The following is a 24,821-nucleotide window of genomic DNA, read 5'->3' on the forward strand; positions in this document are numbered from 1 at the left end:
CTAGTACAACTGTGTGATTGGAGTTGAGCAAGTCTTGTTTTGCTTATCTAAAATGCATATTTCTATTATGAAAAACTTGAGAAATTCTTATGCAAATGAACAGAAAATGGGGAATAGTATTTCATTTTCTGTGAGGTTTCCAATGACATTCATTGGTAAACAGAAATGGAACTGATTTTTATGCCTTCTGAAAAGTTTGACATGTCATTCTAGAACTGGATATTGAATTCAGACGACTAATACTTCTTTTTGCATTTTCATGTCATAGATGTCTGGGTTGCTGTGTATCAACAGTTCTTTGAGTTGTCTCATCCCTTTGACAGTAGAATAGTCTGCCTTTTATTCCCAGTCCCCTAATTATATAGTCAGATACTTTTCCTTGATGGTCAAATTTGAAAACTTTTATTTCAGCGATTACAATATTTTTTTTAAATTATGTAGCCTGCAAAATACATTTATTCACAATGTCAGTCATTACTTGAAGCCATTTCCTCTTGCTTGTTACTTAGGAGAAGAAACTAATCCTCACCTCACTACAACCTCCTTTCGGGCAGTTGTAAAGAGCAATAAAGTTCCCCTTGAGCCTTTTTTTCTCTAGGCTAAACACCCCCAGCTCCTTCAGTTGCTCCTCATGAGTCTTCTGCTCCAGCCCCTTCCCCACTGCACTTCCCTGCTCTGGACAGGCTCCAGCACTTCATGCATGTCAGCAGAGGAACGGGGAACTTGCCTGCAGTAAACGCCCTCCCATCCTTTTCATTGAAACATAGCATGGACCTTTGGAAGGTGAAAGTTGAAAACTTCCTATTTTCTGCCTCTGAGCAAATTGAGGGACTGGATTTGTAAGTGAAACTAATTTTCCAGAAATTAATAGAAAAAATTATTTCCCTATTCCTGTCTCTGCTTTATGAGCAGATTCATTGTGAATACTCTTTACTTTTTTAATGGGATGTAGCTTATTAACTGGTGACATGAATCCTAATGGACCTGTCCAAGATGTCCCACCTGTGTTCTGAACTGAGCCATCATAGCTACAGGCTCCTGGTATCTGCACACTCAGTGTTTTCTGTCCCACTGTGAGCCTCTCCACAGCACCTCAGAGACAGGATTTTCCTTTTATTCCTCGATCAGAGCTGCAGAACATTGCTCTGGGAGAGCTTAGGGAGCAGGAGAGGAACAGGAGCCAAGATTCTCTGGGAAACATCTGATTCAAAAAGAAGACAGCAGCTTCTGGGTGGTCCAGGTGTGCCGGTGCAGGAAACAGCCAGAGGGTTGTGGGCCGAGCTTTGTGCCATTTATCAACTCACACATCTTGCCACATTTGTCCTCCTTTGTAGCCTGTCCCAGGGATGGGCCTCCCATCAGCACGACACTGGGGCCATTGCCTGCAGTACATGTAGAAGCACTGTGTTTCATGGGCATCAAAGCTAGAACTTGTCTTCAGTCTCCTTCTATCACCACTGTTACCCCTGGGGAGAAATCCTTTAGATCAGTGAGGTTTTAAGCCATAATAAACCACTGTAGGACTTATATTTTAACCATTCTTCCCACACAGAGAACCCTCTATAAGGAGCTGTTATAACACAGGGCTGTCACATTTGATCACTGGCATTCAGCCCAGGGCTCAGTGTGGTGCAAACATTGACTTTTGCAAAGCTGCAAGGGCTGGCACACCACACATTTCCAGCAGGAATGGGATACACCAGCAGCTCCTCAGGCTTGGCAGCCTCCTGGGTGTAGGGATTACCTACTCCTTTATGATATGAGGCAAATACTTTGGCTAAGGAGTGAAGTGAATGGCTTATTCCTGGCCAAGCAAAAGGATGAGTAGTGAGACCAGGGCATCTGATGATAATACTTTGCTTCAAACACTTTGGAAATTACTCCAGCTACAGCAGAAAGTGAGGTGAAACAGTAGGTACAGAATGAGAGTCACCTATATCAGCATCACATACATGGTGGAGAAAAACAGCTGATTGGTTCTAGGTTTTTTGATATTTGGTTGGTTGGTTTGGTTTTGGGTTATTTCTTCTTAGTTTTGTTTCATTTTAACAAAAAACTTACTACCAGCATAGATGTGTAAGCCAAGAAAAGTTTTATGTAAGGAATTAACTGCTAAAGTTTTAACAGGATTACCAATGTGATAAAGCAATGTGATAAAGTGGTTGTTATAAACTACATACATTGTTCATATTTTGTGGTTTTAAAATAATTCTACTTTTAAATTTGTTTTAGCTGCAATTTTCTGGTATTTTTTTCCCAAGTGTAAAATTAATTTTCTTTCTCATTCCATTTTTTTTTTTTTAACTCTGGCATTCTATGCTTGTAAGAGGCAGTAGTTTCATTTTTGCAGTTACTATGTGTTTAGGTTTTTTCTCTACTTCCTCAGAATACCTGACTTTTTTCCCACTCACAGAACCAATTGAGAATCCATGTTAAATGGTGAAATGTAGCTCAAAGCATTTCTTGAGAGCTATTGCTCTCCCCAGACTCCTGGTTTTCAAAAACCATCTGCTCCCCTAAAGCCCCATGCTGGTAGGCATGTGAAGAGTAGTAATTTTTGTTTCATTTGGGTGTTGTCAACCATAACTGTCAAAGAGACCTGTGGTCAGTCAGCCCAAAGCTTGTGGCCTCACAGATGAGCTTAAAAAAAACTCTGCTGAACCAAGATAGCTACCCAAACAGTGCCTTTCATAACCATACTAGTTAAAAATAGCAAAATGTTTTCATGCTTTTCTGATGCTGTTCGATTTTGCACCAGTCTTTTTTTTTTTTTAACCCACCAAGTCTCAAGAAGAAGCTGCTGTTTCAGATTCACTAAACTGAGAATTGAAACCTCTTACTTCCTCAGCAGCTATGTTTGTGTGCACTCACCTGAGTAAAGGTATATAAACACCCAAAGCATGTGCTGAGTCCTCAGGCACAGAAGAACAGGGAGCGGGGGTGCATGTATATTTAATATTGCCTTGAGGAATCATGGTGAGATATATTGCAGTAAGGTCTCCTCTCTTCTACCTGCCCCTCTTGAACCACTCATTTTCTTCCACCTACTGCTCACCCCACCTTCCAGCCCCCCTTCTTGGGGCAAAGGAAGTTAGGAAGTTTTAGATACATTAGCTTCACTTGTACCTTTTACACTTGGTGTTAAATTGATCACTTGACCTCCTCATTGCGCTATTATTGGTTAATCTTCCACTCCCAGACATATTGCACCCGGAATTCCATATTGATAAGCCCTGCAGGTCATCTTCAGAAGTCATCTCTTACCTCTTCCTGGTCTGGAAAATCTACTCAAGAAATCACACAGATACAAATTCAGAAATTATATTATTGATCCTTAAACCAGGAAATATGTAAGACCTCTTATTATATGCCATCACAACCTAGTTGTGCCAGAAAGAACTTTAAACTACCATAAGCATGAGCCCTCATAACCTAGAATAAAGTGGGATTGGGGTTTGTTTGCCAGAATATTTCTTATGTGTCAGATCTGGTTGGTTTACTATCATTGTCCAACACTCCATAAAACAGCGCTTCTAGTGAATTTTAAGTAGTACTAGTCTTGTAGAGAGTGAATGTGGTTTCCTTCAGTTGATATGAAGACAGATATGAGCTGGTTTGGAAAATTGAAGTAAACTATTGAGATAGAGATCTGTTGCTTCTGGGGGTTCTTCCCTTTTTTCCTTTACTCAACTGTGTCTGTTCTCTGCTCCTCTTTTTTTTTTTTTATCAGTGACCAGTTTATCACATGTCCCATCATAAACATGGCGAGTTACTGGGCTGCTGCCTCTCGAGGAAATGTCTTCATGTACCACGTACCTGAGAGCTTCTCACAGAGCAGGTAAGGAGATGGATTTTATTGGATTTAGAGTTTGTAAAACCAGGGCTGTCTGCTTGGACATGCTGAATAGATGTAGGTACATCAAATAAACAGTTCAGATGAGCAAAGGAGGGATTGGTCTCTAATAAATTCTTTAACTGTACAGGAATGCTTTTTCTGAATTGAGTCACTTCCCATTAGATATCTAAATTGAGTTTCCCCTTTCCAACTTGCCTACCCTGACCAGTTCCAAAGCTAGCCTTTCAGATTCCTACTCTGCATCTGATAAACGTCCCACAAAGAATCAGAATTTGGTCCAAGTCATCAGGAGTCCATGGCTCTCAAGATAAATGTGGTATCGTTTTCTAATTACTCAACATTAATTCAACACTCTCCTTTTTTGAGGTCAGTGCAGTTGTACTCAGTTGTACTGACTGGCCTTCAGTGTGGATGAGCTCAGGGATTTATTCCTTCCTGTACTGGCACTAAGACTGGTATTCTGCTGACAGACTGTCTCATGGGAAGAAAAATATTTTTGCACACAGCACTGGGGACTTGGGCTCTGTGTCATCCTTCATTTTAGAAGCTTACTTGATAGATTGTCAGCAGGACAAGCTGTATTATATTTTAGGCAGAAAGGCCTAAGTGGCTGTGGGAGATGCAATGTCTTGTTGGGCACAGAACAATCTGGTAGACAGAGGTCTTTAAGGTGACCTTCCCTGGCTTTATTTTAGACCCAGCCCTTTAAAGAAGTCAGGAAGAGGGGGATGTTTGCAGGCAGTGGTCAGCACTTTGGGCTGTCCTGTGACTCACCAGAGTGGCTCCGGCTCTCAAAGGCTTAGTGACCAGAAACTTCAATGCCAGTGGCCCCTTCTGTTCCCTGAATCCACACACCAGGGCAGGAAAGCACACAGGGATGCTTATCCTCATACTGTTTCCTTATGAGGAAGCCCTGCTTGTTCCCAGCCCCCTGGACTGCTCCTTACCTCTCTCCAGGAAGGTTTTTGAGACCTTTTCCTTGTTCTCAGGCTTCCTCCAAAAGGGCTCAGGGGAGGGATGGTGGGTTCCTACTGGCACCATTTGATCCTGTGAAGTTCCTTGCAAACTGCCCAGGTTTTTTCCCTTCCTGATAGCATAGTGAAAAAGCATTTGAAAGAAGCCAGTCCAGATCTAGGTTACAGATGAAGGCCATTATGCTGTGGTAACACAGGCTTGCTTTCTTTTTAACTGAGAAGTTAATCCTCAGGGAGCCGTTGTTTCTCTGGCAGCTCCAGCGGGAATGTTCTCAGTGTTCCATTTGGCTACTGATAGGCCCAGATAAGTGATTTTTACAAGGCTCCAAACAGGGCTGAGCTACGGTATGCCAAAAATCCAGCCACACAAAAAGAAGAGATGTGTTCTCAAATGAGCCAGCAAGTTTTTTCTTACTTTGGAGAATGATAGTGACCCAGCCATCTACAATTAGATCTTATTTGTAAGTAGATTAAATAGTACTTATACAGCTTAGAATCACTGGCTTTGAGGCAGTGATTTTGAATTGATAAGAATTTTCTCTTCTATCAAGCCCTATTTAAGATTTCTTTTGTGCTGATGTTATTTAGCTCTCCTCAAGCTCTTCTTTGCAGCAATAGTTTTCATAGCATGTAGCTACATATTTTAATCATATTTATGTTGACACTGGTGTTCTAGGTTAATTACTTTAAATTTAGTGCAAAAGTTATTGGTTTTCTTTTTCATAATCCTCTTTATAAGAACAAACAAAGCCAGGATGCTGTCTGAAACTTGCAGGAATGTGAGGCAGAGGCTCAATTGCCTTAAGTTAAGCTACTTGCAAGGAGAAATGGCCCAACTTGGTATGCTGCATGGTATTCTTCCTCCTTTAGTCTTTATTTATCCCTAAGTGCCATTAAAATAAATGCTGAAGAAAAAAAGCTTGAAAAGCAAGCACTTTAACAGAAGTTGCAGAATTCAGCTTGTCTGTGTGTGAAAGAATCTCATTTGTCACTGCAACATGTCTATTTATGAAGTGATACCCTTGTTTTCCCAAGGGACCCCACACTAGGTCCTCTGCTAAATACACTGCAAGTATTTGATTTAGATATTGTCATTCATTCATTCATTCATTCATTCATTCATTCATTCATTCATTCATTCCTAAATGAATCTTCCTTTATTCTTCATCCCACTTTGCCATGTCACCCTCTCCAGAGCATTCCCCCCTCCATGCAATGCAGGTGCATCACAGCCCCACTCATGCCAGTGCTGTGATGCTGTTGAGGGAAGGGGCTTCAAACGAGAGTGGCTTTAACTCCTAAAAATGGGAAACCATCAAGAATCGAGAACCAACAAAACTGTTCTTGGGAATATTATCAGCGATTTATCTTAGCAGACTAAAACCAGTGATATCCATGAAACAGCTGTCAAGTAGAATATATAAACTAATCTTGGGGAAAGATCTGGCAACCGCGCCCCAAACTTTCAAGAGACTTCTGTTACCACTGGAATAGAGTCCTGACAGTTCTCAAGTTGTTCTTTGAAAACTGTGACTCCTGGGGGTGGGGGGATCAGAGGCATGCACTCCCCCATATAACCTACACCTTAGGCTGGAAGGCAGGACTTGTGGCTGTGACCTTGCTCAGCAGGAGTGAGAGTTGAACCCTGCAAACATTCTGTTAAAAGTCTGAATAACAGAACCCTGTTGGAGCCATTTCTTTGTGTTAATGAATGCAAAGTATGATTTGCACATGGTAGTCATGTACAGGGTATTCTGTGAGCACACACACTAAATCAGATCCCCTCATTTTTTGTACCTGGAGGAAAACCTCATTAGACATTCCTGATCACTGATAGGCTTTTGATAGAATAATGATTTCTGAACAAGTGAAAATGGGAAATTTTTTTGTGTTATATCCATAGGGTAACATAAAAGATAAAATAATGTGTTTTTTTTACTTTGGTGTCTAAAATGTTCCTAAGAAGTCAGTTTACACAGGAGATGGACCTTCTCTCTTTGTGTTTGCAATCTGTATCATAAAGATAATGATAAGATAATTATATATAATATATGATAATATCTAATGGCTACCTCAAAGGAGTATTGGAAAGAGTACATAAAAATAATGCTTAGATAATTACAACAGACTATTTATTCTTGGACAAAATATTCTGTCTGGGAAAATAGCCATTCACTAATTAGCTAAGGCACTGTGTAGCAACACATTCTTCAATTTCTACTTTTGTCACCTCTCTCCTACTTTATGTGTCTCCCAAAATGTAACAGAGAAGAGAGTTAAAATGCAGGGATGAAAAAAGTATGGGTATTTCCTCTTGTTTCACTTAATAACTAACAGCAAGATAAACAAGACGGAGGGAGAAGTCAGCTAGTAAAGACTGACTCAACCACAATGATGCAAAGTAGACAAAAATTATTAAACAGGGAGGAATTTTTGCCAGTAAAAGTAAATTAGCCAAAATTTTTCTCTCAGCTGGATGTTTCTAAAGTGTATACAGATACACACACACATTCAAGCTTGTGTAGATACAAGGGTAGGGTTAAAAAGCTTTCTCTAAGTTGATGTCTATGACATATGTGGAAAATCACATAAAACCATGAACTGACAGTATTTGTATAGATGAATGGATCTTGCAGAGAGCAAAATAACATCTCCTTCCACGTGGTAGCATTCTCCTGAGCTTGGCATGACACCGTGTCTGCTTTAGTCTTCAGTTCCCATTTGAATGAGGAACCAACTCCCACATTAATAATCTGTGGTAAAAATATACACATGACCCAGCTGCCATTTTCTCACTCTCTCTTTGGGAACACTTAGGCCTTGGAGTAAACATTTATTCTAAACAATGTAGGAGGAATGTGACTGCTCAGCACTGCCTAGGATTAGCGAGGAGAACTGGAGGATAGCTTTAGGTATGGTAAAGAAATGTGTGATAGGAGAAGTATGTTTTGACAAGGATAATATTATTAACTGTACAAAGATTTGCCTCGTTAACCCTTCAAGAGGTTTCTGGGTGATTTTTATGTATTATATTGAAGAAGCACTTCTTGCCATGCCAGCACAGTTTCCAAGTCACACTGTGATGCTAAATGTTCTGTCTTAAAGATGGTGCTTAAAATTCAATGCTCTGCCCACTGAGGGGGGCTGAGCATCATCATCAGCAGGATGGAAAAGCTCCAAACGGAGACTTAATGAGGCTTTATCCGCTAGTCATTAACATCACCATAATAATCATCATAAAAACTTTTCTTGATTTTGCATGGGACAAATTCACCCAAGGTTAATGAGCTGCTGCCTTTTTTGGGTCATTTTTGTTGGGGTTGTCTTTACCTCCTGACTCTGGTGTACATTAGTGTGAGTTGTTAAAAGGCTGCTGTGTGCCAAGGCTCACATAGTTGGCTGGGTTTCGGTGACACTTCTTAAGATTCCTGTAACTGAAGGCGAGAACTCCTGACTGATAAAACAAAAAATGTTTGTGTATAAACCCATTCAACTATGTGGAGTATTCTTGGTTTTTATTTATTATGGATACAGCAGGAATTCTGGCTATACTTAATATCTCTTAATTTAAAGGAGATTTTTCTACTCTTTTCATTTCACAACAGTTATATTCTATTCCTGTCCTTCAATCCATCCATTACTTGCTGTCCCCTTGATGCCCTCCTCCCATCCGTAGCTGTTGCTCCATGAGTACCAGCACCCCACAGGCTGTGGACACATTTTAGTCTAAACTGGATGCTGTGCAGGCAGACAGGAGATTGCCTCTGGCCTTCAAATAAATGATATAAAACAAAAAGGCAAATAAATTACCAGTGGGGTGGTGACAAGACGCATGTTGCTCCATAGCTGGGCAAGCACAACAATTGCCTATGTCCACCTGCTGCAACAACAGCTTGTCATTGTGTTCTACATCCCAGTCTCTACTCCCAGCCATCTCCTAAAAATTGTTGTTTTGGAAGTGCCTCTCATTCCTTTGGCCTTATCCACTGCTTTATGCCAGCTGCAGCTATGAAAACACCGTCCCACTGATACAGCCACGTCATGCCATTCTCAACTCTTTGCAAAGTTCCTCTGCTTCTCAAGCCTTGGGGTCTGGACAATTTGTTTTTTCTTCCTGTGAAGTAGTTTAGAGGCCTTTGTAATTCGGTAGATTTTTCCAGGTCTTGTAAATTAGCAATAAATCTGCAAAGGCAAAGTAGTCAGCTCAGAAGAAGCAGAACAATATTTAAATGAACCAAAATTCAGCTGAAAGACTCGGGAAATGACAAAGCAATTCTGGAGCTCCATATGCTGTGGTGGCAGTTCCCATCAAATGTAATCTACAAGATAAGCACAAAGTCAGTGCATGTTGAGCACCATGTTCTCCTTGGTGATCTAGGGTCTTTAGATGTACACATCACCTTTTTCTGGAAATTCATCCATTCATTCAGCTGAAGAGTAGTCATTCTGAACAAACACATGAATTTGTGTCTCCCAAAAATCCAATCAAGTGTCAGCATGCCTATTACTAAATCTTAAGTACAGTAATTCCCTGGCAGATTTGTGTAATCTGTGTTCTTTAAGAGTTCTGACATGTTGATAAAAGTACTTCCTTTCTTCCTGCCTTAAGATCTATGATATTTTATTTCAATTAATGTGAGTTTTGAATTTACTATTTGCTATTTTAGTTTTATTTTCTTTAATTGGCACAGCTATAATCCAAAGTGGAACATTGTATGTGTTGGGAGTCATTCAAGTGGAAAAGCACAGAAAACTCTAGAATATTTTTGCAAATCACATGTATCTATAGGGCTTTTTTGGTACAAAGGTGGATAAACTTGGCAGTTTAATCCTGTTAGGAGTTAAGCTTTTTCCATATGTCCTGATTTTCCTGAAAAGAAGAAAGCAAAATATTCATCTGTTTTTCACATCTTTTCCCCCGTTTGTTTGGCAGGAGTTCATGATGAGAGGAGATGCAATGAGCCAAATGCATCCCTAGAACTGCAGAGGTCACACCAGGCCTCGTGTTGGCTCACTGAATTTCTATAAATATCTAGCTATCCTTTGATTAGTTTTTTCTCCCTGCAATCACATACCATTTCCTTTCATAAAATATGTGACTGTATATAATTTTAAAATTATTTTTTCTTGGCATACAAATGAAAATTTCAGTTCAAGCAAAGTGCAGGGTTGGCAGGCTGCTCCTCTCCCATGACATGGATGGGACAATGGTTGTTCAGGACACTGGATATGCAAATATACTCTGGAAAAATCTGCTGGTATTAATGTGAAGAAAATGCAGATGGGTGCAATTTTAATTGCACATTTAAGCACATTTAATATTTCCAATAGTTCTTACAAAAATAATTTTAAATACATTTACTGAAAATAAAAACAGAATGGGGGCAGAAGGACACACAGGCAGTGGCCCATTTTATTTAAATCATATCCTCTTCTCCTGGGTCAGAGTGGTTATGAAATCCTATTTCAACTCAAATCAGCAGGAGATTTATGAGCAATCTATGATTCTGGGTTTCATCTGTGCTATTCAAGTCACTCAGCATGTAAATAACCTGTTCTCAGCAGAGCCAAGTGACACTGAAGAGGTGGGGATTTTTACTTGCCCAGTGATAGGCATGTCCTTGCAAATGGGATAGTGAACAGGGCCTTGATTGTGAGGCTGGGAACTGAAAGCCATGATCTCTTCTGTAACACAACATCTTTCACAGAATTGTTAGAATGAGCAGTTACTCTCACAAAAGTTTACATTAAAGGACAAATGATTTTCTTATCTCAGCAACCTGTCACAGATTGCCAACATCTGCTTTATTTGGTGACTGACATGAGTTTGAGTACAATGTTTGTTCTGCATTTCTCAGGTGATCACTGGTAATTCTGGCTGAACTCTAGCTAGTTATCTCTATCTTGTTATTTTAAAATTTAAATGATTGAATATCAGTGGGAAGTTTGGTGTTTTGGTATCATATAGGATATCATTAGAATTTTGAGGTAATTTATGTTGGCTTCTGTCTGTGTGTGGAGGTTTAAAAAGGAACCAAAAACTACATTAAGGCAACTAAGAATAGAAGCTATGACTCAAAATGCTTTGAGATAAATTGATACTAGTTGGAACGGAGAGTAAGGACTATTTTTAAATGAAAGGAAAAGGAGAAATATTAGGCTAGAGTAAGTCATTAATCATTAAAATGAGTTTCCAGTATGAAATAATTATCCAGACGTAGAACAAGGACAAGGTTCAAAATGAGATCTATGTCCAAATTTGCTATGGATCCCAGCGTGAGGTCCCTGCAGCCTCAGCTCTGAGTTGTGCATTCAGTCCTAACATAGCATGGTAATCTGCCAGATCATATTCTTCTGTTCTGACTGCCCTGATTATTGATTGCCAGTAATGACAATTCCATTTTGCAAACAAAGTTTTTGAGGATTTCTGAATTGGGGTGGTGGTGGTGAGGCAGTTTGGTTCTGTGTGTTTTTGTCTGGTTTTATTTGTTAGTTGTTGATTTGGCTTGGTTTTTTCTGTTCCAAAATCTTGTGATAAAAATTTTAACTTCATCTCTTGGACATGGGGGCTTATATCTATGCTCTGTTTGATTTGGAACCAGAATTTAAACCAAGTCAACCATAACCAGGGTGGTTTTGTTCTAAATTCTGATTTATTCATCTTTTACTTTTCCCTGTTGAAGCTGTCCTTTGTATGTGAACGTAGCCACAGCTCTGTAGAGAGAGAAGTGAAGTATCTGATGGCTGAGTAATCTCTTTCTGTCTTTCCTACTTGGAAATTTAAATGGAAAATCCATCTTTGGTTTAAGGAAAATTTTCTCAGGACCTATACCTTCCCAATTAAATGACTTGGCACTGGATAATAAAAAATCCCAGCAAATGATATTTCAGGACCTGCTGTTAAATCATAACCTGTTGGTTATGAATGTCATAAAGTTTCTGATTTTACCATCTATTTTTTGTAAACTGGACTCCAGCAGCACTTCACTTCTGAGGTGAAGTAAGAATTCCCCATGGAGAGCTCATTTTAGTGTTAACAAAGTCATAGGATCTGGCTTCTATCTTCCTCATGGCTTAATTTACTGGTCTGCCAAATGAAAAGAGCTGGGAATCTGTTTTTTAAAATATTGACATCTTAAAAAACAAAGCTATACAGAGAAGATCTGAAGAGCCACCTTTGCACAAAGTACTACTCCTGTAATATCACCAAAGTCAGAATTTCATCCTTATACATAATTACATTCACTGCTGTCTTTAAAATAACAGATCTGTTCCTTGAAAAGGGACTTCTGTAGAGGAAGTTAGTTGCTAATTGATTTCCTTAAAAACTCATTTTGCCCTTGTCTCTGCAGTCCTCCCTTTTGTCAAATTGTCCTCTGAAGTCCAGCAGTTGTGAGGACTTCATATCCTCATTTAGAGCTGCTGCTGTTGAGCACATGCTTGGTATCCTGGGAGTGCAGTTTGGAGCAGCTCAGGAAATAAAAACTTCCCTTCAGAGCTGGCAGTGTACAACAGCAAAGCTACAAATACTTATTTATCTCTCCTTTCTTTCACTCCACTTTTCCAGTAAAAACAGTGTCACGACCTGGTGTTACCTTAAGTATGCTCAGAGTTCCTATAAGACTCCAAAATCCTTGTTTGGGTACTTCTGGGCATTTTGCACTTCCCTGTGGCCCCCTCTGACCTGAACCATTCCATGGTTCTGCTATTCTATGATTCTGTGATTCTGTGATTCTTTGATCAGAGTTTGAGGAAGGAGACAGAAGTATTCTCCTGATATTTCCCATCCAGCTGCCATCTAGATGTTTCCCAGTTGTCTTTCTTGCTCTTGTGTGCATTTATGCATGTGCCTCTTTTCCCTCTTAAGCTTAGCAGGTTTTTTTCTCATTCTCATGTTTTTTTTTTCTTATCAACCAGAAATACTGAAAGCAGCCTGTGAAATTGTAGGGTTTTGTACCACTTTATGTCTCTGTATCAAATCAAGTATGGTCATACAAATAATTTCAAATCAAATAAATTCTCTATTTATGAGATTGCTGAATTTTTAGTCTGGACTGTGACTTTAACAGTTTTCACCTCTGGAAACATGAGGGCTAAGAACAAAATCTAATTTAGAGGGAAACCCCCAGTCCCAGCTTATTTGTTTTAGCTTCACAGCTAAGTACACCTCTGCTATGCAGCCCCTAAATGGGTAGATTTGTCTCTTCATTGCACCTCAATTAATTTCATGTCCTCTAATCTAATCAAAAGTGACTCTTCTTTGCCAAGAAAATTGCCTCCTTAAGTATATCGTACCTTTGCTGCAATACTGACACTAGAAATTGCTGTTAGGTACTGGGCCAAGCAAATTATTTTTAAGGCAAAATTATTAAACTATGATCTTGCTTAATCCTTCTATAAATATTTGGAGAAGAAAAATATGCTTTAATGTTGTTTCAGTTCTACATTTTTTTGGTGAATAATCTGTGAATAATTCACTTTCCAGATGCAAAGTATTACTGAGGTATTATGATAAGACTAAGGAAAACACAACCCAAGATGTATTTCATTTAGAGGGATGTGTGCTTTTCAAAATAGAGGCTTTGGTGCCACCACTCATAAAATGTAAAGCACTCATCTTGCTTTTAGACCAGGTGCCCATAATGGTGGTGGAACGCTCCTTGTTCCATTGGAGGCAGTATCAGGGTCACACCAGCGCTGCTGCATATCATGTCCAAAGATAAAATAGTTTCAGTTGTGCTACCTTTTGACAAATGCAGAGTCAAAAGTGGATCTGGGATTTGTTTATTCTTGCCTCACAGACATCTGTTCCTTGTCCCAGGTCCCCTGATGCTGTCTGCCTTCATGCAGCATTACACCAAGTCAATAAGACCTTTGTCCAAATATGGGGATATGGAAAATACAATTGGATCAGGCCAGAAATATCTCCCTCTGAGCTGTGGTTCAAAGTTACGTGTAGAACATAGTTTAGTTATAATTTTATTAGTAGAAGTTGGCCACTGTTTTTCTGCAGGACTTGACAATGTTGAGGTGTGTAACCTTTGCAATTAGATCCTGCAAGTTTTACCTGGCCCGTCTTGTCTCTGAAATGTTGAAATATTCCTTATAAGAAGTTATAAGTATTATGTGGAACTACACAGCAGTTGTTCTTTTGTACATCTTATCTAGGGGATTATTTCAAGCTGTTTTGACTTGTCTGCCATATAAAACTTGGATGAACAGAGTGTATGAACCAAACCCACCCAGCCAGAAGAGAAATTAGATTAAAACTATGTCTAACAGAAATCTTCATAAACATCTCCTGTTGCATCTTTTCTTATCCAGAATCCTGGCCACAATGAAGTCAATGGAAAAACTCCAGTTGCTGTTAAGAAAGGCCAGAATTATATTCCAAGTCTGTGAAATAAGCCATAATTAACCTGCTGTTGTGGCTGCCAGAGTCCATGTCACCACTTGCTTCCACTTTCTGAATTTAATTTTAGTGAAAATCTGTCCAAAACTTAAGAGGCATTTAAGGAACAGCCAAGTGACTTTCTCCCTCTATCATTTTCTCTTATATGCCCAGTTAATTTAGAAAATGTGCCCTAACACCTTCCACAGTTTCCTTTTGTAACAAATGTTAAGGACCCTACGCTAACATAATGGAAAATTCTTTGTTATTGCTTGCTCTTCATTTATGTTTTAGATTGGAGAAGTCCCACAGCTCACCACACTCTAATTAATTATTTACAACATTGCTTTATTCTCTGAAGTAATTTATTTCCCTTTCTTCCACAAATAAATAAATGACAGTTTTAATTACCTTTCTATAAATATTTGGTTTAGCTCAGGTCAGGAGTTCCTGCTGGATGTTCAGTATGCCTTTGGTCTACCCTTTTACCCGAAGTATGAAGAACAATTTACTGACGAAGAAAAGGGCCTTTCCTTGCAAATTATGCAATATATCTCCAATTTCATAAACTCTGGGTAAGTGTGAGATGTTTAAGAATTGCTGTGACTGGGGAGATGGTGAGAAGTAGAGGGAGTGTCATCAGTCCAGACCCTGCCCTCAATCATTCTCCATCTCCTCTGCAGTTTGTAAGCCTACAGTGGGATTTTGACCACACTGCTGGAAAGTCATGGCCACGTTACCAACCAGAGAAGCCACCAAAGGTTTAGAGTATGAGACTTAGCTAGGAGGAATAGACATTTTATCTCCATTGACCAGCTGCAAATTCTACTAAAGTACATGCAGACTTCAAAGGCCTTGGTGTTGTCTCCAGAGCTCAGTTTTAGGACCCCAATGCTTAAACTGCTCGGCTAAGAGTTCTGTTTTTCCCATAAGAAAAGGGAAAGCACAACAGGACACAGTGCACCCTTTACCAATTACTCTGTGAACATCATTCTGTGCTACCGTGCTGTGGCCATGCTTGAGAATGAGGAGTATCTCTGGAAACCTAGTGTGGGAATGGTGGGAACACTGACTTAATGTGTTTTTTGCAGTATCTTGGGTTGGACTGGGATTGAGGGCTGTTGAGGGTGTTCATAAGCCTGTGTCTGTACAGGTTCTGTTCCTTAGGAAGTGAACCAGACTAAAAAGGTGCTGTCAGATGAAGCACCGTGAATGATTCACCAATCTGGACTGAATTTGAACCCCGCTGGTCAGAGGGACTGGATACACATTTCCCTGACCTAGCCAATCTTATCATTTTACTGTTCATGCCATTCTTTTCTAATGATAATGTCTCCCACTCCCTTAGAAATCCAAACTACCTGCACAGTTTCTCAAGAAGAATGCTGGGGGTGATGCCTGCCTGGCCTATGTATCTGTCAAGTGATGATGGAGATAACTACAAGGAATTCACTGTTTCTCTGCCGACTCTTAAAGGACTGAAAAAAGCAGACTGTTCCTTTTGGTCTGATTATATCAGAAGGCTGAAAGCATCCACAGGTGAGAAGACTGTTTTCTGCTATTAAATAAAACCTAAATTCTCTGCTAAATGTTTTTGTCTGACTATAGTGCTGTTATGTCACTGTGGAAAAGCACTTTTTGCAAATTAAATATCTTGCAATGTCCAGGGTATATAGTTAACAATGTTACACTAAACAAATTTAATTTATAGCAGATAATGTGTAATAAAGTTTAATTGTCCTGGAGTTTAACTCGCTAGAGAAATATCCTTATTATGGGGGTAGAAGATGTGACAAAGCCATATAGAGAGCTTGCTCCCTATTTACAGTCACAATATAGACTGGGTAAACTGGAAGGCTGTGTATATAGGTCTCTTTTGTATACTAGAAACGCCAACATGAGAATGTTGAGACTCCTATGGATTAGGAGGAGCACACATCATTTCCATCCACTGTAAAATTGCAGCTGAGGCTTTAAATCTTTATGGTTCCTGCATGCTTTGACTTCTTACTAGATTAGTTTATTCGACTTTTTTTATAGCTGTAGTGATTATGCCTCTTGCCTGTGTCCTTTTATATTTGCCATAAATTTTAATGCAGCTATGAGAGCCCTTTAATTTTTTCTTACTGCTCAGGACAGTAAAACCAACTCTGCTTAGATTTCAATCTGCTGCCTGTCCTGAATCTATTCTAGTAAATAAACTCCCCTTCATATCTGTGTATCTTGTAAATAAATATGGATAGCCTCAAGCCAAGCAAACAAAACCATCCCTTTTTGGCAGGCAGAGATGTTTTGAATTGTTCTTGGAGGCCTGCAAGTTTTGCATGTGTTTCTTATGTCCTAAGGATTCATCTTCACAGTGAATACAGCTCAGGCTTGCTCTGCTTTGGGGGCTGTTGAATTTCTGAGAACAAAATGTACTTTCCAAGACACCAAGCTACCCAGGCTATCTGTTCCTGACATGAGACCTCAGATGGGCTGAGGCTGATGTTTGAGTGACACAAAACTAAAATGTCTCAGAACCATCAAGCTGGTGGCTCTGATGCAAACACAGAGTGTGAATTCTCTCATTCAATAGACAACCTCAGTCTTTACTCATGGTCTTTTTTCCACAGCGGAGTCAAGATTTTCTTGTCAGCCTTTTCATCAGTTTCCTGGTATCCCTCAATGTCTTTCAAGTTCAGAGGGGATACTTTGATCTCTCCTATGACTTTGTGCTGATTGAGATATTGCCAATTTTCACAGCTTTATTCGGAGGTTTAAACAGTCCTGGCAAAAACTTCTAGATCTTTTTGGATGTCATCTCACAGCACTGTGGCTGTGTGATGCCAGACTGGGCTGAAGTCACAATTCTAGTAGAATGCCCGCTGTCCAAGCACCACGGACAGAGACTATTCCTAGCTATGGAAGTTCCCCAAAAAGTGGGAAAATATCCACCAGGACATATTGTTTTTGACATAGACAAGATTTAAAACTATCCAAACTGGCATAGTAACACAAAATTCACATATGGGTTAGTCCAATGATCTGTCCAGTTCAATATCCTTCTCTTGTCCATGGCCAAAGCCAAATACTTGCGTGTTAAACATAAAAATACAGAGAGTGAGATAAAAACATACTTGAAGAGTTCACAAAGTTGAGTAAAATTCTTGAAAATAAGCCATAAAGTGTGAAATTTATGGAGCATGGATTGTCAAGAAGATGTTTAAAAAGTACATGTCAAAAGTGCATGTTAATCTTCAAGCAGAACTGAGTACACCCAGCTGGCTCTTTAAGCCAGTATTTGCTTGGCCTCAGCACCATGGTAATGCAGTTACACAGCTGATTTCTGCTAAAATCCATCTCACATCCATGTTGGCTTCACACTTTGCTTTGATGGTAATTTTTAATCTGTTCTCTCTCTTGAATACTAAATTTTTTCATACAATTTAAATAGGCGTCACATCAAACCCTTTTCTGCTACAGACCCCTTAGCCTGGGATGGTAACTTACAGAGACACATCATGTGAGTCTCTTGATAAAAATCTGAGCCCAGGTCCTCATGAAAAAAGATTCACAATGTTCATCAGTTAGGTTACAAAGACTGCAAAAAAGTCAGATGGTGTTGGCTGACCACCCTTAATTTATTTTTGAGAAGATGTTGTGCTGAAATTCATGCCAAAGCAGTGTCAGTCTACCCGTACAAGTTCATCACTTGCATTGCTCCCAAAAATTTGATTCTGCAGGAATTGAATCCCTATACATCATGTTTTTACCTCATTGATGTGTGTCCTTGCACCTGAGGTAGTTTGCTGTATCTCCCTTCAGATCTGAAGCATTGAACCTCTGTTGCTCCAGCCTCTGTTCCTGGAGTGCTGTCAGGCTGTCCTGTAAGACCTTGGCATAGACACATAGAACACAGATTTGAGAGAACAGTGCTGCAAATTGCAATGCTGCAATATTTTTGGATATTGTACTTTGTACTCCTTCCTGAGGGGGATTAATTTGTCTGTCAGCCAGCCTGAGAACCAATCTAACACTTTTCTGCCTTTCAAAAATTATAAAAGTTCATGGTAGTGTTCTTGGCTTGTTGTTGTGAAATGCAATTTGTGGCCTCATGCCAAGCAGATGGAATTTACAAGTGTGCCAGCGAAAAGCGTGGATAACAAAACATTCCAGTCTTCACATCTAAGTACAAAGGTGTACAGGATGTACTATGATGCAATCTCAACCAGCTGTGATGAATCCTGTTTTGTTCATCTCATCTTTTCCCTGAAATCAATACTTTTCCAGCTTCATATACCATCTGGAATCTATAAGCAAAAAAATCCCAAATATATTTCAATAAAATGGAGAAGAACTGGACAAACCAATGATCATAAAATATAGCTGGAACTGGCATTTAAAATTTTTTTCTCAATCCTTTGTATACTGTGATGGGAAATGTCTTGACTTGGAAATGTCAAATCAGGGATGACTAAAGCTCAAAGCTCAATATCTCTGTCCAACAGAAAACTGAGCTATTCCTTGCTGTAGTTTAAGCTAGACTCATAAATTTCAGGTTCTGGAATAAAACCTCTCATATTAAGAATCTGAGATATCTTTTATGTCATTCACTGCTGGATATAGAAGCTGTTTATCTTAACTGTTACCTCTAATTTCCTTTCCATTTAATAAAAAAATTGTCCAAGTTGGTGTTTTATTTTGTGATCAGACCAAAATATTTAATGACAGAATGTATCATTTGTCCTTGGCACATAATTGGAATGTATGCTGTTGTATTTGAAGATAATTTTTAAAAATCCATGTAATAAATGCAATGATTCATCATAATGTTTGCTGGCAGTGCTGTTACAAACTACGGAGGGAACTTGAAATCTGTTTCACTGCCAATGAACTAACAATCTCTTGAAGTTTTGTTTGAGACCCGTTGTAAAGTTGGCATTTTGGGAAGCGGTTTGCTTGGGGAATTATGAAAGGGATGGTGCTAAGAGGTTTGGAGTTCCCATGGCTGTATTTCAAAGATGTGCTTTATATTTTGAATTATGACGGTTTCCATGGGAAACATCAAACTGAGAAACAAGAAGAGTGGCAATTGTGGAAAAAGGGAGCTGTGGATGGCTTTTTCCAGGGAGTGTGTTAATAACTTGAAATTCAGTTAAAAACAGGAGCTCCAGAATGTTTGTATATATTCAGACAGATGTCTGGATGCTAACATTCCCATTACATAGTGTGGTGGACTGTGTGTGCCTGACAGTGAGTTCCTTTGTTTGCATCCCAAACAGGTGGGGTTGGATCCAGTCTGCATCTTTTACTCTAGCTGGTATCTAAACAGAACCAATCCTCCTAAAGCAAGTGCCTCTGTAAGCAGTCTTGCAGCTGGGGAGAAAGAGATGCCTTTAGTGTCTCAGTGAAATCATGTCTGCCTAACTCATGTGACTAAATTTTGACTTTTAGGCATATTTTCCATGCCCAAGTTAGCCAGGTTGGACTTTATCTGTAGAAAATTCAAGCAAAGCTGAAGCCTTCTCCATAGCTCTGGGTGCCTTGTGTAGCCAAACAAGAGTCCAGACAAAGGAAGAGTGTTCAGAGTTCAGACTTGAATCAAAACTGAATCAGGAATGTCATGGTTAGCATTCATCTTTTATCCTTTCTAGTCACACCTTCTTTTTTGGAAATCTCAAATAGAAAACATTCCTTTAATATAAGAGACATCTGTGCAACAATGAGAGCACTCTGGCTATGAGAATTAAATAAATACCCTCAGTACACTTTCTTGATATAACTTGGTGGTGTTGAGGCAACTGCATCACTGAAATAGGGTTGAAGACGAAATCATGGAAGTTAAAAGATAACAAAGAAAAGATTTGTTGGAGGAGAGTGTTTGGGGCTGTTTATATTACGGACAGACAAAAAATTAATGTTGCTCACACTTCCTACCTGGCAGGGAATTTTCAGGAGACAAAAAATAAAGCCTTGCATGAGTGGAGAAAAAACTATTACATATTCCAATGGCAGTTATTTAAAGGACAATACTTAATTACCATGAGGTGATCTACCATTACTCTAATGCATTTTGCAAATGGATTGCCAACTGAAAAAAAAAAGTTTCCTGAGCATTTATAGCTGCATGGAAGGTTTTCAGGTGTGATTGACAAAATGTGTGCCTTGTAGCTTGCTGCCTCAATGATATGACATCAATTTTAATCTTAATTGTATTGTCTTTTCAGGAAGTGCAAGTGGTGGAGAGCCTGGTGAAACTCCAAGTGAAGTTACTTCCCTGGAGAGCCAGCCCCTAGGGGATGAGGTGGCTTACAGCAGATAGGGAATCACAGGGCTGTGGGTGGCTTTGCCACAAAATTGTGCATCCACACAACCATCTCACACCAGATGAACAACCCATCCTTTAGTTAACTTTCTCAACAAGTCAATTAGACCTTTCAATAAAGTAGTTTTCAAGAAAATTTATTAATATGGCACAAAATAAGCACTACAGCTATTATTTTAAATGAAAAGAGACTGTAATTTGAAAAAAAAAAATAAAGCAATAAAAACTGCAAAACCAAACCAAATACACTTGGTCTTTATTTCTTGCAACTACACAAATGCCAGCATATTCTAGTACCACCAGCCAGAAAAGGGCATACATTAAAACACTCAGAAGCCCCTCCCTCATTGATGAGGCTCAGATTTGTTAAAAGTCCTATCTGTCTTGTCCTTTTTTCTTATTTGTTCTCTCACGAGCTGCTGATAGGAGAGAGAGCCTGGTTTGGCATTCTGGAGAAAACTAAAGAAGTCTAAAATAGGAAGGAAGAACAATTAAGAAGGGAATCAAGAGTATGCATTGAGTGTGTTCACATGAAGTCATGCACATGCTATATTCATGATCCCCTGAAATTATTTGAAGACTATTTGGATAAAGCAGAGTACACAAAAGAGATAATGCAAAGAATATGTTCATTAAAGCTTAGATCATGCCATCCCTGGGACATCTATCTTTTTAAAGAAGAAGGTGAGATACACAATAGTTTTGGAAGCATAAGGAAAATCATAGGCTACCTCTAATGGTTCTGAAGGTATTTTGGATTAGGCTGTTAATTTATTGCTGGTATCATTTGGCAACAGACAGCCTGCAGTTGACAGTATATCACACACATGTCCATGAGACCTCACAGAAAGTAAAATCAAGGTTGCCCAGTAGGACGCAAATTTCTTGTGCAGTACTGAAATGATTTAGCAAAACAACTCATAAGGTTTTGTTTGCTGCTTGAGCCCTTTGATAGCACATGAGCTCTTACTGCTGTCTGCTATGTATCCAGGATTCCAAAGGTTTTACCAAGATGGAAGAAAAACCATGTAACATTCCTAGTTCTTATATTTACATCCTGTTCATTGAACAGTAAAAAGATTGGAAGAATCAAGAAGTCCGTTAACTGGTTAAATATAAAATAGTAAATATGGAGAACTCAAACCCTGTTTTCCATCCTTAGCTATACCTAAACTAGCTAACTATAAAGGAAAACAAAAGAAACCTAAACAAAAAGCAAAACTATTTAAGAGCTTTTTTAAAAGTCCAGATATTAAACATCTATTTCAACAGAGGATGCTTTCTTTGCAGTTACCATAGATACAACTTGTGGCTCTGATTCCATGGGAAAGACTGGGCTTAGTTTTGCCCTGTTTGAGAACTAATTGTTGGTCACAGCAACTCCAGTATTATTCTGCTGCCCATAGAACTGGTAAACAGATGGATTTAAAAGGATTCAGTACTGACTTATGTTAATGAAAGCCAAATATATAATCTTTTCCCACTCACTATTCAGCTCCACCTTGGGTCCAGAGATGTCTCAGGAATTTGAGAAAAGCTTTTCATTTTGAGCTAGGAATGCAGCAACTTAGCCTTGTAGGCTCCTAATTACAGGTTTAACCATCTGGTAGGACTGGTAGATGGACAGGTCTGACTGGGCTTTTTGGTGATCCCTCCTGAGATATCCAGCTCAACTGCCAGCTTGGTAAAAGAAACTCTTTAGGTAAATCATCTTTATTTCATGACTGACTGCCCCCCACACACCCTGTTATAGTGGATGCAGCTCTTTAGACTGTTCTGTCTCACTCCAGGTTTCCTAGAAGGGTCTTTTCTATAGCCCAGTGTTGGTTTCCTCCTTTAAAAAAGCATGAATATATTCTTCCCCAATTCTCTGCACCCTCTTCTTCTCTTATGCTACTCCTGCTCACTCTCCATGCTTCTTTAAACTTGCTTCTGTCAAGGCACATTTTGATGCCGACAAATTCAGTCTCGTGATCCCTTGTGTTCCTGTAATTCCACATTTCCTCATCTTCCCACATCTTCCATCCCATATCCTTAAGCTCAAACATCTTTGAATTCTGAGACAACTTTTGCATTAGCACAAGTGATTCAGTCTTTTTGGCTGTGGGTCTCATCACCTTTCTGTCTTTACTCCTCTTTCTTATGGGGAACCATACTGTTAGAAATATCCTGGTGAAATCCATCAGGAGATTTAATTAGAAAAACACACATGTGGACTGACTGACAGAGGTCAGGAAACTTTAGCCTTAGTGATACTGAGAGGCCAAGTCTGCTCCCACATATAATTCCTAGTAAGAAAAATACATTCCCAGACTATTTAGGTCATTGAGCTCTAAACTGAAATACCAAAGACTGCAGTGATCTGGTATTGAAGCAATGCACAGAAGCACAACGAGAGCCATGCTTTCCTCCTTCCTACTGGAAATGGCTATAATTTTTTAAAAGTCTAGCATTCTTTAAAACTCCCTACGAACACACACAAAGACAACTCAAGTTAATGCCGTTTAAGTTATTTAATCTGAACTTTTTGAAGACAAGCCATCAGAACATTTCTGTATGTGTTGCTTTTAATACTTGAATATCTAACCTACAGCATTTTGTGTGATTTTTTTCACACAGGAGATATTAGGCAACAGAGGAAAAAATGTGGAGTATTAGAAATATTTTACCATGCAGAGTTGGAAAGAAAACAACTGACTTAATGGTAATGCTGGAATGTTGATTGTTTGCATAAGTACTTGACACATAGAGCTGGAACAGCACAGTTGTCATCCTGCTATTACCCACATCATATAATTCCCTTGGCTAAAATTAAGGACTCAGTCTTTCACCATAGCAGCACCACAGTCAATGTTGTGTATAACATGAAAACTCACATTCTCTCATTGCTCCAGCTACACTCTATAGCAGTGGCTTATATAGTAGTAATTAGATATTTATGGATTATTGCTCCTCCCTATGTGACACTGAAAAAAAAACAAAAAAACCAAAGTCAAAGATCCTCCACATTGTTCTCATTTGGTCTTTGAAACACAGACACCAGCCTGGCTAGTATTTTATATAACTTTCAAGTGTGAGAGAATTTGGTTAATCAGAAGTATGATAGCCCAACTTTTTCTATTTTTTTCTATTTTTATATGAGTTTGATCTGGCCCAAAGCTGGGGGGTTGCTACTTCCTGCTCCTGCAGATGTGAATCCTCTAGCATGGCTGTGATGATGTTTGCTCCTTCTCTTAGTTTTCCAGCTGCCCAGAGAAGACCCTTTGATTTCAGCACTGGCTAAAACTTGGTAAACCTCACTTGAGAGCTCACTGCCCTCAAGGGCAATTAAGGCAGTTTTGCATCAGAATTCCTGGCAAATCTACCCACTCTTTGAGAGGCTGGTGTATGACTGAGTATGGAGAATGCAGTGTTCCACAGCACAGGTTTTGGACCATTACAAAATCTATTATTTTCTTGGTTTAAGGAGACCTCCATTTCCTTCCTGTTGTTATTCCTCATATATTCTGCTATCATGGCCTGAGAGGCAGTGCCTCAGGAGTTTATCTTTCCTGTTTCTTACACAATCACTCTACAGGCAGTCTGGTGGGCACAAGTCAATCTAAGTGATAGTATCTTCTAGGCCTCTGATGGGAGTCAGATGGGAGTGGATATTTTTAAACATTACAGCTGTTTTTCAAAGCTGACTAAGGAACTCAGTCAGATCCCACTAACCTGTAGGGAATTTGGATGCCCAGTTCCCATTCTGGCTTTGGAAACCCCACCCAACATCTGTGCAATGGTCAGTGCTCATTTTAGATCCTTTTCTCTTTCGTGATGAGGGATGGCCACACACAAAAGCACCATTGCAATTGGCAGCAGCTCTTTGACTTACAAGGAGAGAATTTACCTTCCCTGGTTCAGACTGAGATCTTTAGCAAGACAGACCAAAAAAGCTTGCTTAGTTTTTGTTTCATCCAAATAAGACAGTGGCCAGTTTTCAGGGGCAAACAGCATTTTCATGACCATTATTAGCATACAGGTACTGTCTCACACAGAGAAGAAATGCACACCTCCAAAGGGACTCACTTATCCCTGTTCTAAATTCAGGAAAGAATTCAGAGGAGTCACAATCGGTTTATTGCAGCATTTTATACATACCACTGAAAGCAGTGATCTGCTCTGCATGGGTCGGCTTAAGTGAAACGAGAGCCCAAGTTCAAGAGCAAAGAGACTTGATGTTCTTCTACATTATGCAATCACAATTGCTCAGATACATAAATTTTAAATAACAGAAGGATGATTTTTCATTGA

General features: G+C 39.3%; 1 protein-coding gene across 1 annotated transcript in view; it reads left to right on the forward strand.

Moving 5' to 3' along the window:
- TG (thyroglobulin) overlaps nucleotides 1-20,762 on the forward strand; it is a 154,895-nt gene extending 134,133 nt beyond the window's left edge. The window contains exons 45-48 of the mRNA XM_072925025.1: nucleotides 3,731-3,838; nucleotides 14,656-14,796; nucleotides 15,570-15,760; nucleotides 20,431-20,762. Of these exons, the coding sequence (XP_072781126.1) occupies nucleotides 3,731-3,838; nucleotides 14,656-14,796; nucleotides 15,570-15,760; nucleotides 20,431-20,525 (535 nt within the window). The 3' untranslated portion in view covers nucleotides 20,526-20,762. The remainder of the gene's footprint in view (nucleotides 1-3,730; nucleotides 3,839-14,655; nucleotides 14,797-15,569; nucleotides 15,761-20,430) is intronic.
- Nucleotides 20,763-24,821: the final 4,059 nt, after the last annotated feature.

Source organism: Taeniopygia guttata, chromosome 2, assembly GCF_048771995.1.
Source record: "Taeniopygia guttata chromosome 2, bTaeGut7.mat, whole genome shotgun sequence".
Lineage (NCBI taxonomy): Eukaryota > Metazoa > Chordata > Aves > Passeriformes > Estrildidae > Taeniopygia > Taeniopygia guttata.